The sequence below is a fragment of the Ixodes scapularis genome, unplaced genomic scaffold, assembly GCF_016920785.2.
Source record: "Ixodes scapularis isolate PalLabHiFi unplaced genomic scaffold, ASM1692078v2 PGA_scaffold1__304_contigs__length_218370807, whole genome shotgun sequence".
Classification (NCBI taxonomy): Eukaryota; Metazoa; Arthropoda; class Arachnida; order Ixodida; family Ixodidae; genus Ixodes; species Ixodes scapularis.
Window position 1 is genome coordinate 200,013,894 of NW_024609846.1, and position 14,965 is coordinate 200,028,858.

The window sequence follows — 14,965 nt, forward strand, 5'->3', positions numbered from 1 at the left end:
GGTCAGGAATCAGTAGCAGCCATAGTCGTTGAGAGCTTAAACGAAGGCAGGGCGAAGCCTAATGTGCTTTTTGCTGGGCAGTTCTTATCGACCGGGATTTGATTGGAGCGAGACCACTATGGCCTGACCCCGGCGTGCGTTACTTCCGCTGTAGGCGACAGAGAATTCTCCTGAGATGCCACGGAAGTTGGAAATGGGTAGCATGGTGCTGGAAGTGACAGAATCACTCGTGGTTTTAGTGTCGTAGCAACGGGTTTCGAATGAAAGTTTTCTAGTCCTACACGAAACGACAATTTGGCTACATCATTGACTGTTCAAGAAACGTAGCGCGTGGTCTATACTGATATGTGATTGATTTTTAACATGACCGGCAGTCGCCACGTCCCCCGTTACTATAGAAAACGTCATTTATTGCGCAGATGATCGGGCGTCGAGGTATAGCGGTCAAGAAAAGGCGTCGCGTGTAGATTTACCGTCGTAATGCAGGGATGTTTTACGCTCGGTTGTTTCTATTTCTTTACATAGTGATCAACTTTTAGTAGCATTCAATGCGACCTGGAAAATAATTCACCGATAACTTTCAGCTACTTCTCAATTATCTTGAGTTCTCTTCTGTAGGTACCCTTTTGAGCTGCACGGTTTGGTAAAGTGTAATAAGTTATGAAATAATTAAACGCAGCACGACAGAACACAGAGAGCACACCTTGTGTGCTCTCCATGTTCTGTAATTCTATGTTTAATGATTTCGTAAGTTTATACTCTTAAATAAGGTTGTTTTTTGTGGCCCTTGTGCTGTTAAAACTGCAATCATCATCATACAGGTGAGTGTTTTATTACTGAAAATGAAAGCTATGAATATAAGCTCGCCGAAATATAAATTTCACTATAGAGGTATCCTAGGGCCTTTGATTGTTAATGTGGAATTCAATAAGAAATATGTTCACATCGAAACAAAGACGATTTAAAAAAAAAAAGAAAATACGTTGTATAAGTATTGTTTGGTGTAATGGATATGTTATGCAGAATATCTGCCACAAATTGTGAAGAAAAGGTGTGATGACACACAGCAAAACTAAATCTAAAAACAAACACAACTGCAGGTAAGGCATGAACCAAATAAATTATCCCATTTCAAAAGAAGCCAGTGTTTACAAACCGCAAAATAAGAGAATTCTCGTTCTTGTTTTTCTAGAGGTTTTAGAATTCTTGGTAAGAGAAAATACACTTTATTTGAAATGGTTGTCAATTCAAAATTACCTTGTTGGTGAGGCAAAATGATACAGTTGAAGGCGTCTTACTAACCTTTAACTAACATAACTAATGACCTTTTTATGTGCTATTAACACAACCAATCTTTAATTTCTAAGGAATTACGTCATATTTCGAGCTTGAACATCCAAAAAATGACATAATTTGAAAGAACGAAATGCACGGAGGTCGAGGGCAGAGCGCTATTCTCTTATTGAGTAGTGATATTCACCACGTGTTTGCAGCAATTTTACGCACACAATTTCTGTAATTATCTTAGTGCAAAAGCATCTGTAGGCGGTCAGGGACCCGTCAAGCTGTACCTGACAGCTTTTTTCCCTGATCGCCACCATCTTATGGTGGAATTTATTATTATTATTATTACTACTAGCCAAGTTGCTATCGCGGGCCATAACACAATTTATTTTTCACCTTTTAATTATATTTAGACATTCCGCAGGTATTTCTGATGGAAATATATGAGCACGAGTCCTTCAAATCCGATTCAGGTGATATCTTGGCTTCATCGGCGTCTGTACGTACGTACATTCCAACAACTTCATAGACACTTAGCAGACCGCAGATAAGATTGTTAATTGTATCGGAAGATAAAGGAGAGGCGCGAAGATTTCCCAAGCCTACATCAACCTACGCAAGTAATCGTCAAAAAGAAAATGACACTATGAGTGAGAGCCTACTGAATTTTTTAAGCACTGGTCAGCAAGAAAGGCTGTATTGCTTTCTTGCTTGTTGGTAGGTTTTTGCATTGACATAAATGCTGAAGGCACCCAAAAACCCATTTTTCGGTTTGGTGATTATTTAAGTTAGGTAGACGTAGGCTCACAGAGAAAAGCTGTTTCGCGCTTTTATATTTTAATCCAGGTAACGTCCTGTTCTCAAAGTCTCCTATTCTATTACAACCTCTAGCGCTACATTCTCGCGGAGTTCGAGCATTCTATGCGTTATTTATACCAATCAATAAATTGGGTTTATTTTCTCCAACAAAGCCGGTATATTAGTTTGCTCAGTCGATAAGAAAGAGAAACAGTACGACAGTGATATAAGGTAAAAAGCCGAAGCGCTTGTGGTAGTGTGTTCTTCGTTTCGTAGTGGTGTTGCTTCTAGTGCACTAAAAATTATGAACCAATTTTTTTCTGTCCGGCTTGGCTTTCATGGCAGCATAGCAAATAGGTGCCTTGAAAATAGAGGAGCTATAACTTATGGTGCTGTTTGAGGTTTGTTGCTGTAATCTGTGCATGCAGCTAAAATGCGAATATTTTACATCATGTACGACTTATTTTTTAAACAATCCGGCTCCAACTGCTCTGTCAACAGCAGAACACAATATTAGTCAACAAAAACATTTATTCCATAACACATAATCAAGCATCCACTACTCCACCGGCAAGTGCATACCTTTGAGTAAGATAACATCATGGTTGAGGAATTATTGATTCGTGTTAACCATTCTAGAAAAAAACAATACATTACTTTTATAAGGAATAGTGCAAGTTGAATGACGATTTATAGTCTCACCTCCCTCTCTCTTCCAAGGGGAGTGCTGTAACTATTACAAGCAGAACAGAACCAAACTCGAAACCAACAACGATTGAAAATTTCCATTCGACAGGAAAGGAAACGACAATTCAGAAGAGGGACTAGATACCGTGTTGTGCGCCTTGCTAATCTTTTCACGCGTTTTGTTTTTTTTCCTTCCCTTACCAGTTTCGGGTTTAGTTATGTCAAGCCTACGGTGCCTTGATGTGCGCTTTGCTTAGAGTAATGTCTTTCTAGTGCCCTTGGCCGACAGCACGCGCTCTCGAGAAGTAATGCAAATAAACATCACGTAACAAAATGCCGCGGTCGCACTGTCAATGCCAAGAGCTCGTGCCGGGAGAAGCGCTTGCTCGCGCTCAGGGAAAAATAGGGAACAAAAGCGTAGGGAAAAAATGGTCAGATGAGGCATCCTAGTCAAGCCAACCACTCTGGATCCTTGCATCGTCTGGCTTGTATGTCTCAGTCCTTTTTCGGTGCCTTTTTAAAACATCACACTTGCTCATTGTGTCATTGACAGGTCCTTTTGCTGGTGACCGGTTACATCTGCTTCGGAGCCACCTTGTTCTCGTTTTGGGAAAAATGGAGCTTCCTGGACGGCGCTTACTTCAGCTTCATCACGCTGAGTACCATCGGCTTCGGCGATTTCGTCCCGGGGTCTGCACTCTTCGAACAGGGCGCCACATCGACCACGGGACAGGCCAAGTTGATCATCTGCTGCTTTTACCTGGTCCTGGGACTGGCCATCATCGCCATGTCCTTCAACCTGGTTCAGGAGGAAGTGCTACTCAAATGCAAGGACCTCGTGCGAAGTCTCAAGAATCTGGTGTCTTCGGACGAGGCTACATCATCGGCGTCTTCTTAGCAGTCCCCACCACATCTCTTTTTTTTGCACCGGCGCTATGGACCATAGTCTCTGCAGGTGAGGGACTGTCTTCGATGGGTTGGACAGATAGGGTCAAGGTGGTGTTTACCTACTGGAAAGCCTCGACATTAGAAGAGCATACAGGTAGAATACAGTCGGGTACAAGCTAAAATGTGCCAATAACCACCATCACGAATCTATAAACCACGGCATTAAATCTCCCTACGGACCAGTCAGGAAATGCAGTATCCATGACGGGCCGCATGACGTCAGCGCAGACGTGCGCCTGGGTTACGGGCTATTTGCGCATCGCGAAAGAACAACTTGGTGGACGCTTAAGCTTCGCCTTTAAGGGTGGAACACAGTAGTGTTATCGGGCCCCGTTCGAAAAGCCTTCTCATTCGCTTCTCATGCTCTTCATGCTCTTCCGGCCAGTGAGCAGGAAGCGCGGCGGTCATGGCCTATACTCCATCTCATGAGTTGCGTGCTGCAAAGGAAAAAGCACAAGCCCGAGCGCCTGCCTTTCAGATTTCCCTTGCTTTCACGAGCACTCGCGGAAGGAAAGCAAATCTAAAAGCCATGTGCCCGCGCCTATGCCTTTGCCTTTGCTGCACAGAACTCCTGAGACAAGTCAGCAGCCTTCTGGCTCGCCACCAAAGTGTAGCGGGTTCGAATCCCACCTAAAATGTTTCAAATATTTCTTTAAGACAAATGAATTACTTTATACAGTGAAATCATCTGAGACATCCTGCGATCTTTAATTGGCATTGCATGTCATGTTTGTTAATCACTTCCCCGTGAGCGTTGAGGATTGTCTGAAATTCCCGCGCGAGGTCATGTGGCTGCATGACCCTGTCAATCAATCGGAATTTTCGCGTCACGCCACCGACGCCGGCATGTCTGCCACGCCACCGGGGCCGTCTTTTCTGCGTCACGAGCTTTTTAAAGGGATACTTCAACGAAATTTGAAATATTCCCGTCGTGTTCAAAAATAGGTTCAATATGATCCACAATATCCGTAAATGACATTCGCACGTTTGTATTTTGAGCCTGGTGGCTGTATTTTTCGTTATAAACGGCCCACTCTGGCAAGCGCTCGGAGAAGGCCCAGCGGAGACCACGTGACATCCAACGCAATCGTGACGTAGGTCGTCTCGGGATGAGCAAAGCTACGGCGAGGCTGACGTCGAGATGATGGCCCAGTCGTTCCTGCCACCGAAGCGGCTGCTTTTGTACGAATTTTGAGTGACGGGTCAATCTTCTATAATCTTGTAGGGGGACAATAGCGACTTCTGCGACACACAAAAGGCATTCTCGGGAAGAGGGGAGTTCCTCCTTCCTCTCATCTCTCGTTGTGGCCGGAGGCGAGACACCCACCGTTACTGGCTGTCAAGGTTCCTAGACGGGCATTACAAGCGAAGCGTTAGCGACATCCACCAGGTGCTCTTTGCTAATCGTTTAATTCGTTTTAAAATTCCTTTTCGAGACTTTTTTAACAAGATATTGGTATGTTCGATGTGATGCTGCTCCTTTGAACACATATAGACCAAAAAATGAGGGCCGAAATTTCGTTGTAGCATCCCTTTAAAGCTATCACGTTAAAATGACTGGTGGTAATGATCGTGTGGGAGAGGCTTCTGAGGCAGTTTTAGATTGTATGTCACTGTAGTGGCAATGTTCCTTGCCTTCTTCGTATGTTATATAGTACCACCTGCGGATTACCAGGTATAGCCATAGCCCCTCTATACCAATATGTAGGAGTTTGTGTTATATCATAATTGAAAAAGATAACACCCCTCGGCTAGCTCGCTCCTTCGTTTTTGCCCTCTAAGCGCAGTTATCTTTTCCTGGTATACGTTATATCAGCTCTGCTATAATGGGGAACGCAGGGACAGAACGAACCAATCAAGATGACCGGTTCTTCCCCCCTGAGTGGTTTTATGTGCAATGAGATCATGAGATTTTTATGTCCAATATGATCATGAGGTTTTTATGAGTGTCCAATGCAGACATTACACAAAAAGAACAATATCGGCCGGAATTACAGCTGCATTTATTAGTAGGAGGGGAGCAGGAATGAAAGCGCAATACGCATTAAGAGCTCGCGTAAACAAGTGCCAGCAAAATCAAGAGACCGATCCCCCCAGCAAGTTTTGTTACTCACTCGTGATACAATGCACCCAGGGAACTTGGGTTTTTCTGCACGTCCAACAGCCTAGCTTCGAGACGCGCCTGAGCAGAGCACGAGATGGCACGGACTGTCGCGTGCACTGTTTTAAGCCTCATCTGTACTGGAGTTGTGGCGGCGTAACGCGTGCGTGTAACGTTTGAGGGAGATCGGTCTGTGATAGAAGGTGTTCCTTTTTAAGCGTAATATATTTGCGCAAAAAAAAAAGTCGTTAAAGATACACTAAAGTGGAGGGTGAATTATGCGGCCAGGGGTACTCATATTGGTGGCTGTTGTCACAATACATCACGTAATGAACTAAATGTTTCGAACTTTTCAATTAGTGAAGATAGACACATAGTTTTAGTAAGAAGCTTGCTGACGGTTATCGAAGTCTATATCTCTAGAACAGCTACTTTTAGAATGACTTTGATTGTGTGGGAAGCAAGGAAGTGCGCTAAAGTTACCTCTCGTGCCACAGGCATAAGGCTGGGGTGAACGAATTCGGAGCTTAAGAGGGGGAAAAAGCTCACGGACGCGTTATCACACCGGTAACATTGATCCTGCTGGACGAGTGGTAACGTTTGCGCTTCAACGTGCCTACCACGTGCTCCGATTCATTGTACTATTGAGTGATTTAGTGATGGTAGATGATGCTCAGCAAATTTCTAACTAGAAACATGTTTATTTTCAATAATTAAAACGTTAATTTGCATATTTTAGTTACTTAGCGGACTGAACGCTACGATCAGCCGCCGATACTATGACTTCCTGGCCGTATAACTCACCTGCATAAACCGCATTAGTAAAGTTTTCGTGGTTTTTTTTTATTACAAATCTGTTAAACTTAAAAAAAAACACTCTGCTTAATGCTACGCTGTAACTTTTTTGGAAGACATTAACTAAAATATTTTGTTGAAACTGTTCGTATTCAATACAAAACAAAAAAATCTCAAACCCAAAGCTCGGAAACAATCAGTTCCCAACGTTTTGGGGTCATTTTTTTTTTCAGGGGGGTGACTAAATGGAATGAGACAGCGAGAGCTTTGAACTCTCCATCCTCTTCTACCGAGTCGATGTTTTGTTAACATGACACAGGCCCCGGACGCAAGTAGATGGTAAGGCACCGAGGGACTTGATAATGTTCCCCGGTGGGTTTTGAATATGCCACGACTCCAAGAACAGACGTTTTCGGATATGTGGCTCCGTGTTTATCACGTGCGCGTTCGCTAAGTTGATGCGATGACCAAGTACCTCATAATGTTCGGCCGCTATGCTCGCGAGCGAAATTGCGCACATCGTTCTGGTGCTGGCGCATGATTTCGATTGCGAGCGTAACGCCGTCGCCGAACAATGTGAGGTACTTAATCCTCGGATCGACTTCGCGGACGCGCACGTGATAGACACGGAGCCACAGATCCGAAAACGTCTGTTATTGTAGTCGTGGCATATTCAGAACACACCGGGAAACATTAACAAGTCCCCCAGTGCCTTAACATCTATTTACGCACGGGGCCTGCGTCATGTTAACAAATCATCAACTGTGTAGAAGAGGAAGAAGAGGTCGAAGCTCTCGCTGTCCCATTCCATTTCGTGACACCCTGAAGGAGTCAAGTCGAACCCGAAACGTTGGAAACTGATTGTTTCTGAACTTTTGGTTTGAGATTTCTTTGTTTTGTACTGTTTCTCCGAACGAGACAGATTTCTGTCGAAGAGGTTTATTTTGTTGGTATTCATCAGAATACGTAAATGCACTGCTTGAGAGTACCTGCGTATAAGGAGAGCTGCAAGCGGTAAACGTTTTATATATTTTTTAAGCAAGACTCGGCACTATATTTAGAGCTTTAGGAATCTTTATAACAAACGAGACAACTCCCTCTAGACGTATATAAGAAAAAAAAAAAACTTGCTCGACTCTTTGATATATTTAAAGTCTTAATTATTTTAATAAACCCTGGAGCAAAGAATCTATCGTGCGTGCATTATGTGCGTACGTTAAATTTTTATGCTTCGTTACAGTGAGCATTGGGTGGTTTCGGATGCGTTGCATGCACGATCAACACATGAGCTCCCCTGGTTTATCAGAGTGGTTAAGGAAAATATGAATTTACTGGGGGGGGGGGGGGGGGGGGAAGCAGAGTGTGTGTGAGGAGTATGCTTTCGATGGGAAGAAGTTTCCACGAGTTCTGCTCCAATCAAAGGTGCACCTAGCGCACTCGGATACACACGCTGCGCTCTCCCCGGAAGTGTTAATTATGATCCGCCCAATGGCGTCGCGAGATCACGTGGGGGGCTGCGCCCCGTCAAAGGCGAGCCAGTGGGTTTGTTGGTAGAATGTTCTTTATTGGCCTCTTCTGGGCTCCGATGGACCTCTGCTGCTGCAGCCTCCCCTAGTCAGAGATTCCAGTCTCTCGCGCTCCTCTTTGCTTACCCCTTGTGGCCCCGGGCAAAGGCGAGAGGCTGAGGATCGCATGGGCCGGGGCTCGGTTCCAGCCCTAATAATTTGGGCTGTGTGAATATTTATACAGCGTGTAGTTGGTTAGCCATTTCAAAGTTGCGACGAGTCACTCGCTGTAGATGAGCAATCTAGCCAGTGGGGTACAAACGCAAGCCTGGAGTCTTTAACGTGCACCACACAGTAGTGAAACACGACCACATGCCGGTACGATGCTCGTCCAGATCGAAACGGGCAGGGGTTAGGATTGAGCCCAGGATCCCTAGGTTCTGCAGCGCGAGCTTTCGCTCCACGGGCTCCGAGCTGTTGTACGCTAGCCCACTCGGCCACCAAACCCCCCGATTCCAGCCCTTGGTGAATCTCGCTCATGATTATTAATTATGGCTAAGTATATATTTACGCGCTTTGCATGGTTATGCGTTGTCACGTAAGGGCCACGTAAGAATTATGTTGCCTTTACCGGCATCTAAGCTATCACACCAAAACCTGGGAAGTCTTAGCACGAAGTGAATAAAACGAGACAAGGAAACGTCAGGTATATATTTATTGCAGAAAACATACTTGCCAACATTATTTCTCGATCCTTACGCTATCATGTAAATACTTGTAAAATCGTACAAAAATAGAAAGTACATACGTCCACATGGCTACTCTCTGGAGGATAAATCATGATCCTACGAAGTAAACGACAAATACCAAACCGTTATCACAATCACAAGTACATATTACCGGAACTCCATTATACGTTAGCGTCGGCCAGACTCAACATATCCTTGAAAAGCTTCAGGGGCACTAGGCGGGGTTTAATGGGGCTCATCCAAAGAGCTAATTTTGTCAGTAATTAAAAGTCGCTGATCGGGACCAGCCGTTGTGGCCCTTCCGACAATGCTAGCATGATTCCGGACGTGAGAATCATCATGACGTCCTCAGGTGCTAAAATGTACTGTTCGCTGAAAGGGTGCAGTTAATAATTTTGCTGGGTATCACTGGAGCGCCACTCGCATCTTGCGCATTCGCAACGTCTCCACGCCTTGTGCAGGGATTTGTATTAGGAACCGAAGACAAGCAACCTGCACCTGCGACGGTCGAGTTGGCGTTATCAAAATAGTTTTGCACAATGTTTATATTTTCGCCGTTAGCTACCACACGTTATGAAAGAGCAGACGACATGTCAGTTTGAATGACCGACGCCGCACCTTCACCGGCTTCCTCTGAAACCCACGAGGTGGCGGTTCGATCTCTGAAAAGTGCGTGTATACGAGTTCTTTCAAACCGACATCAGTTACTGGATCTGTCGATCCAACGATTCTTCTGAAATAGGCATCCCATGTCTGCATTCAATGTGCTAAAAACTCATGTCCCTGCTCGCGGACTCACCGGTACTTGTAGAGGACCTTAAAAGTATATGATAGGCCAAACGCAAGCGGCTGTGTTAGTTATTTGAAAGTGGTCACACTTGTGCAAGAGGTTTGGGAAGTGTTTCCGAAGTCATAAAAAACCTATGGTTTGGCCTCTGTGTTTTCCAGCCATACATGGCTTGCATTGACGTCCCATCAGCTACCATTATGGGGTGCTTTGCTGCTGAGCACTTTCCGCAGCACATATTTCACACCAATGAATTTGCTTTTCTCAGCCAAAATAAGTGGAAATGACCACCAGCATACTGCGATGACGTCACGGGCAAGCCATGTAAGTGAAGGGTAAGAACAAAATACGGGAAAAATTGAGAACAAAAAAAGAAGACATATACGCATCGGTAAAATACTACTGCTACTAGTGTATCATTTGCGGCGAAAAGGCTGCCTTCACAGTCTCATTTATTCGCCGTCATGAGATTTATCTGTCGACACAATAAGATGCAAAGTGAGTTCAACTACTGCCTTTGGTCAGCATGATGAAGCCATACGTTTTGACAAGACATTTGGTAGAAGTAAAAATTTCAGGATCCCTTGCAATAGATTGTTGACAGAAGATCTTAAGCTGTGTCTGAAATATACAAGGTGTGTTTGCATCGAATATGACGAAGTACTAGCAAGACTGTCCCGGACAGTCGTGTTTTCATAAAAAAAAGGGGGTTACTGTCAAAGTGGCCAGGGGGCTCAATGTCTGATGAATATCACGCGTCAGCGATGACTTGATTCGTCGTGGGTGGTATCACTTGGAAGGCGTAGGTGAGCTTCTTGCTGCGGCAGGCGCTGAATGTGTTGTCAAACTTAAGCACGTCTGGAAACAACAAAGATTGAAATTAGTTGATAAAAGAAGTAAGTTCAGGGAGAACTCAATGCGTCGAGACACTGAGGGAAAGAAGGAGACAAGGGCACCAGGGGAAGTCAGAAGGCCGAGCTCTGCTTAGAATGAGCAGTGGGTAAACCTAAAGCTAGCTGCGTTCGTCTTCATCTCCACCGCTCGCGTCGAATCCGTTAGAACGTGGCACGCAGGCATCCGGCGTTTGGCATTCACATTCGAATACGTTCGACGAGTGAAGTGGATACAAAGGCATCCTTTGACTTAGTGCATGTTGTTGGGCGAGTTGATACTGGGTTTTATACGCGTGTCAGACGGCGTTCTAAAGATCCTTTTCACTAAGCTCCTTTAAAAAATCGGCCAATCTGCTCGCGATGTTGAGTGCGCACGTGCCCTACGGCGTGCGCTGGTTCGCCGATTTTATAAAGGAGCTTAGTGAAAAGGATCTTTAGAACGCCGTCTGACCGGGGTATAAAAAACATGGTAGCGCTTGAGAGGAGGAGAAAGTAGGAGACTGGACAACATGGAGAGCTGGCTTCAACTGTTTAATCATCGTAAATTGGGAAGTATATACGGCATGCAAGTTCATCTGTTCCTTAAGCACCTCTGCGTTTGTTTCCCCCCAAATCCGTCCACTAGCCTTTCTTTCCCCCCGACCTTAACCAATGATGGTGAGCGCTTGGTTGCCTCGTCATCGTGCCTTCCCTACGCGTGATCCATGTTGTCCTTTGATTGACGTGTCCTTCCTTGCGTTTGGATGCTTCCATGACGGATTGTGGAACACCTGCTGGCCGTATACACTAAGAACATCGCACTCTCACCCAATCCCAGACCTCGCCGCCGCCCGCCAGAAGGCTACCTTCTCATCTATGAGGTCAATTGAGGCAACGCTGACACAGCGGGTATCAGATATTTTGACGACTTCTGCCTCGATTATCTCCATTACGGTCTTATTCTTATGCCTGGTAAGAATGGTGCACGTGTTGAACACAGGCCCGATGCTGCAGTCGTGGCAGTGAACTGAGAAATGGCCATAGCTGTTAACGTGTAGGTTATGCTTGCGCAACTTGACATTTAGACATCTTCCCGTTTGTCCAAGGTACTTCTCTCCGACTTACAACGGAATGCGGAAAGGGTTCGCAACGACACCTTCTGCGCAGGCAACAAAACAAGCGGGCTTGTGTGTTTCTTCACGCAGCACAGCGAGGCTTTGTGGAAAGAATTTGTCAATAGACATAACTTGGCGAGCTTTTCCGGCGCAGAAAAAAACGACCTGTGTGGTTATACTATTAGCTATTTTCTAAAGGTTGTGCGCAGTTTTGTGCATATATGGCAAAACTACTATCTTTTGTTTTCTTTTGGTTTCACCTGGAGTTGAATTTACTTTTGCCCTCAGCTTCTGTGGAAGCCCTTCCGCAACCGATACCATCGCATCACACATCACAGATGACAGCCAAATTATCATGAAGTGAAGCCTAACTCTGACACTTCTTTGGCGAATTAGGGCCAAAATACCCAGAGTCTTGTCAAAGGAGGTCCGATTTGGCTTTATGTTGGCTTATTCGGGATTCTCAAGGCCCGTAACTACCGGACCATTGCCAAATATTGGGCCAAAGCTCTGTGCTACATGGAACTCTTTAAACAAACTTAAAATGGGATGAGTGATATGTTAAAAGGGGCTTATTTGCTCCAGGCGGGTAAGTCCAATATGCAAGATGCTCAGAGAATGTGAGTTTGATGTCGAGATACTGTATGTCACTATCTACGGGTACCTGATACGTAAGTTGGAGAGGAAGGTTATCTACAAAAACCGCAAGAGACTGTCCGCGTTCGAGAGGAAGTGGTGCATATATCCTGGTAAAGAAGGACTAAAAAATCACGAACAAACTTAAAAACCTTTCTTACAATAAGAACAGTCAGGCGGTCCGAAAGGACCGCCTGAGTGCTTTTAAGCCCATCATGACAGAGTCCTTTAGGGACGCCTGAGTCCTTTTAATGTAAGAAATTTAGATTTGTTGATGATTTTTTATTCTTTCTTGACCAGGATACGCCCCACTTCCACTTGGCTGCAGTGAACAGGTTCTGGACCGTTTACGGAGATGCCCTTCCTCCTCTCCAACTTAAGCATGAGATACAAGTAGGTCGTGTTATGTAGTTTCTCGACATCACGCTCACCACCTCTAAGCATCATGTATGGTGGATTTACGAGTCTAGAGCCAATAAGCCCCTGTTACCATATCATTCATCCCATTCTAAACTTGTCAAATGATTGATGCCAATTTGTGCCTCACAACACCCTTTGATGGTCGTGCCACTATGTGATGCATTCGAGTCTGTTGGAGCCGTCTGAACGCCTGTCATCTGCCAGGTTCCCGAAGGCTGTGCTGGTATCGGTTGCGGAAGAGCTTGCACAGAGCCTGCTAGCAAAACTAAACTCTAGTTGAGATTAAACCAAAAGAAAACGAAAGATATTAGTTGTTCCATATATGCACAAGAATGCGCACAACCTTAAGACTGCGCACAACCTTAACATAGCTATTCGTATAAATACAAAGGTCTTTTTTTTTCTGCGTCGGAAAAGCTCGAGAAAGTTGTGTAAGCTGACGAACCCTTTCCACAAAGTCTCGCAGAGCTGCGTGAAGAAATACAGGAGCCCGTTTGTTAACTGTGCGGAGGGCACGTGTATCAGATCTCGTTGTCATGCGGAAAGAAGTACGTTGAGCAAACGGGCAAATGTGTAAATGACAGGTTACGCGAGCACAACCTCAACCTTAACAGCTATCGAGATGGCCATCTCTCAGTTTACTGTCAAGCTTGTGACTGCAGGCCTCTGTTCAGCACGTGCCTTGTTCTCGCCAGGCATAAGGATAAGACAGTAAGGAAGATAATCGAGGAAAATTTGACGAAAAGACCTGGTGTAGGCTGTGTCAGAGTTGCCTTCGTTGACCTGATAGATAAGGACGGAGAGTGCGATGATCGCCGTGTATATATTTCCCAATTTTTCATGATTGAACAGTTGAAGTCAGCGCTTAGTGTTGACCAGTCTCCTACTTCGTCCTCGTGTCAAGCGCTACCATGATTTTGAATATGCTTTGTCTCCACTGGACTCGTGGAACACGTTAGAATATAGAACGCCGGCGTCAGGCGTTTGGCTCTCGCAGTCGATTTCGTTCGATGTGTGCCGTGGAGATATAGGTGGCTAGCTTTAGTTCTATACATTAATCATTCCAATCAGAGCTCGGCGTTCTGACGTCCCCGAGCTCTCTTGTCTACTCCTCTCCCTCAGTTTAAGGGCTTCCAGGCTACCGGGATACCTCCATACTGTATCGTATTACGTGTACAAGTTTATTGCACGGTGGATAGTTAAGACGTAAATGTTATATTCAAATCTGTTCACCGTTGTCACTCTTGTGCATGTTTGCCATTAGAAGATGTAACACTTTGATTATAAATTATTCATGCTTAGTTTTTTATTCTTTTTTTCTAGCTCTAGCTCTCTACCAAAATCGAATGGGTTGTCTCGACTGTAGCACGTCTACGTGGTCTTTTCGGCCATGAAAGAAACGCTAATTTTACTAGCCACTGGTTGGATAAACAAAATTGTTTGTCATTTCAAAGATGTCGCACAGAGTGCCACAGTCCGTTGTACCAGTCGGTGGTAGCGCATCGAAGGGAGAAGTAGCTTTAAGAAAATTCACGAGACAAAATTTATCACACCATTGAAAGTACTGACTAACGTTGTATCGGAAAGTTTTTTTTTATACTTTATAGTTTACACGTACAGTGCGCAACACGCTTTGCAAGATAACAAAAAATGAGCTTGTTCAAATTTTATCTTGAAAGGGTATGGTGGCCTGCACGAAATGCTACAGCGTAGGTTTGTGCCCCGAATGAGCCCGTTGCACCAGACGAGCAGCTCTAGTGTAAGCTTTTGAACTCTTAGAAAAAACAAAACGAAAAAAACGGCGCTTGTATATTTTTGTTTGCAGGGTCACGATCTGCACGTAAACAATTTTAACTAGTCATACGTGCGCGTTGTATTTTTTCCATTTAAAATTCCAACTTTTGAATAGTTATACACTGGGGAGGGTATTTCAGAGGAAAGTTGCTACACTGTTGCTGCTGCCTCGTTCTTGGAAATGCGTTGAGATTGCAACAATGGGTCAAAAGAAGCCTGTGGCTCCTTTTGAGCGCTCTTCGGGCGGGGAAAAAATCATGTACATAAACCATGAGCGGAGGGAATTGAAACTTTTCACAAAGGTGTCTTTAGGTAGTACATTTGCCATGCGGAGATATTGTAAGTATTGATTTCGGGAGAAAAAAAATCGGCCTAAAAATCGAGAGGTTTCCTACCGACGCGGAGGTAAATGTCTACAGTCTGGCTGAAGATTCTGCTCGAAGGTGGTACAGCACGCGCTCCGATTTCTGGAAT

General features: G+C 44.7%; 2 protein-coding genes across 2 annotated transcripts in view; one reads left to right on the forward strand and one right to left on the reverse strand.

The window, feature by feature from the left end:
- LOC8041409 (potassium channel subfamily K member 15) overlaps nucleotides 1–3,724 on the forward strand; it is a 275,384-nt gene extending 271,660 nt beyond the window's left edge. Inside the window, exon 4 of the mRNA XM_040223608.2 lies at nucleotides 3,323–3,724. Within this exon, the coding sequence (XP_040079542.1) occupies nucleotides 3,323–3,667 (345 nt within the window). The 3' untranslated portion in view covers nucleotides 3,668–3,724. The remainder of the gene's footprint in view (nucleotides 1–3,322) is intronic.
- A 5,090-nt stretch (nucleotides 3,725–8,814) lies between these two features.
- LOC8041410 (SEC14-like protein 2) overlaps nucleotides 8,815–14,965 on the reverse strand; it is a 98,067-nt gene continuing 91,916 nt past the window's right edge. Inside the window, exon 12 of the mRNA XM_040498897.1 lies at nucleotides 8,815–10,512. Within this exon, the coding sequence (XP_040354831.1) occupies nucleotides 10,406–10,512 (107 nt within the window). The 3' untranslated portion in view covers nucleotides 8,815–10,405. The remainder of the gene's footprint in view (nucleotides 10,513–14,965) is intronic.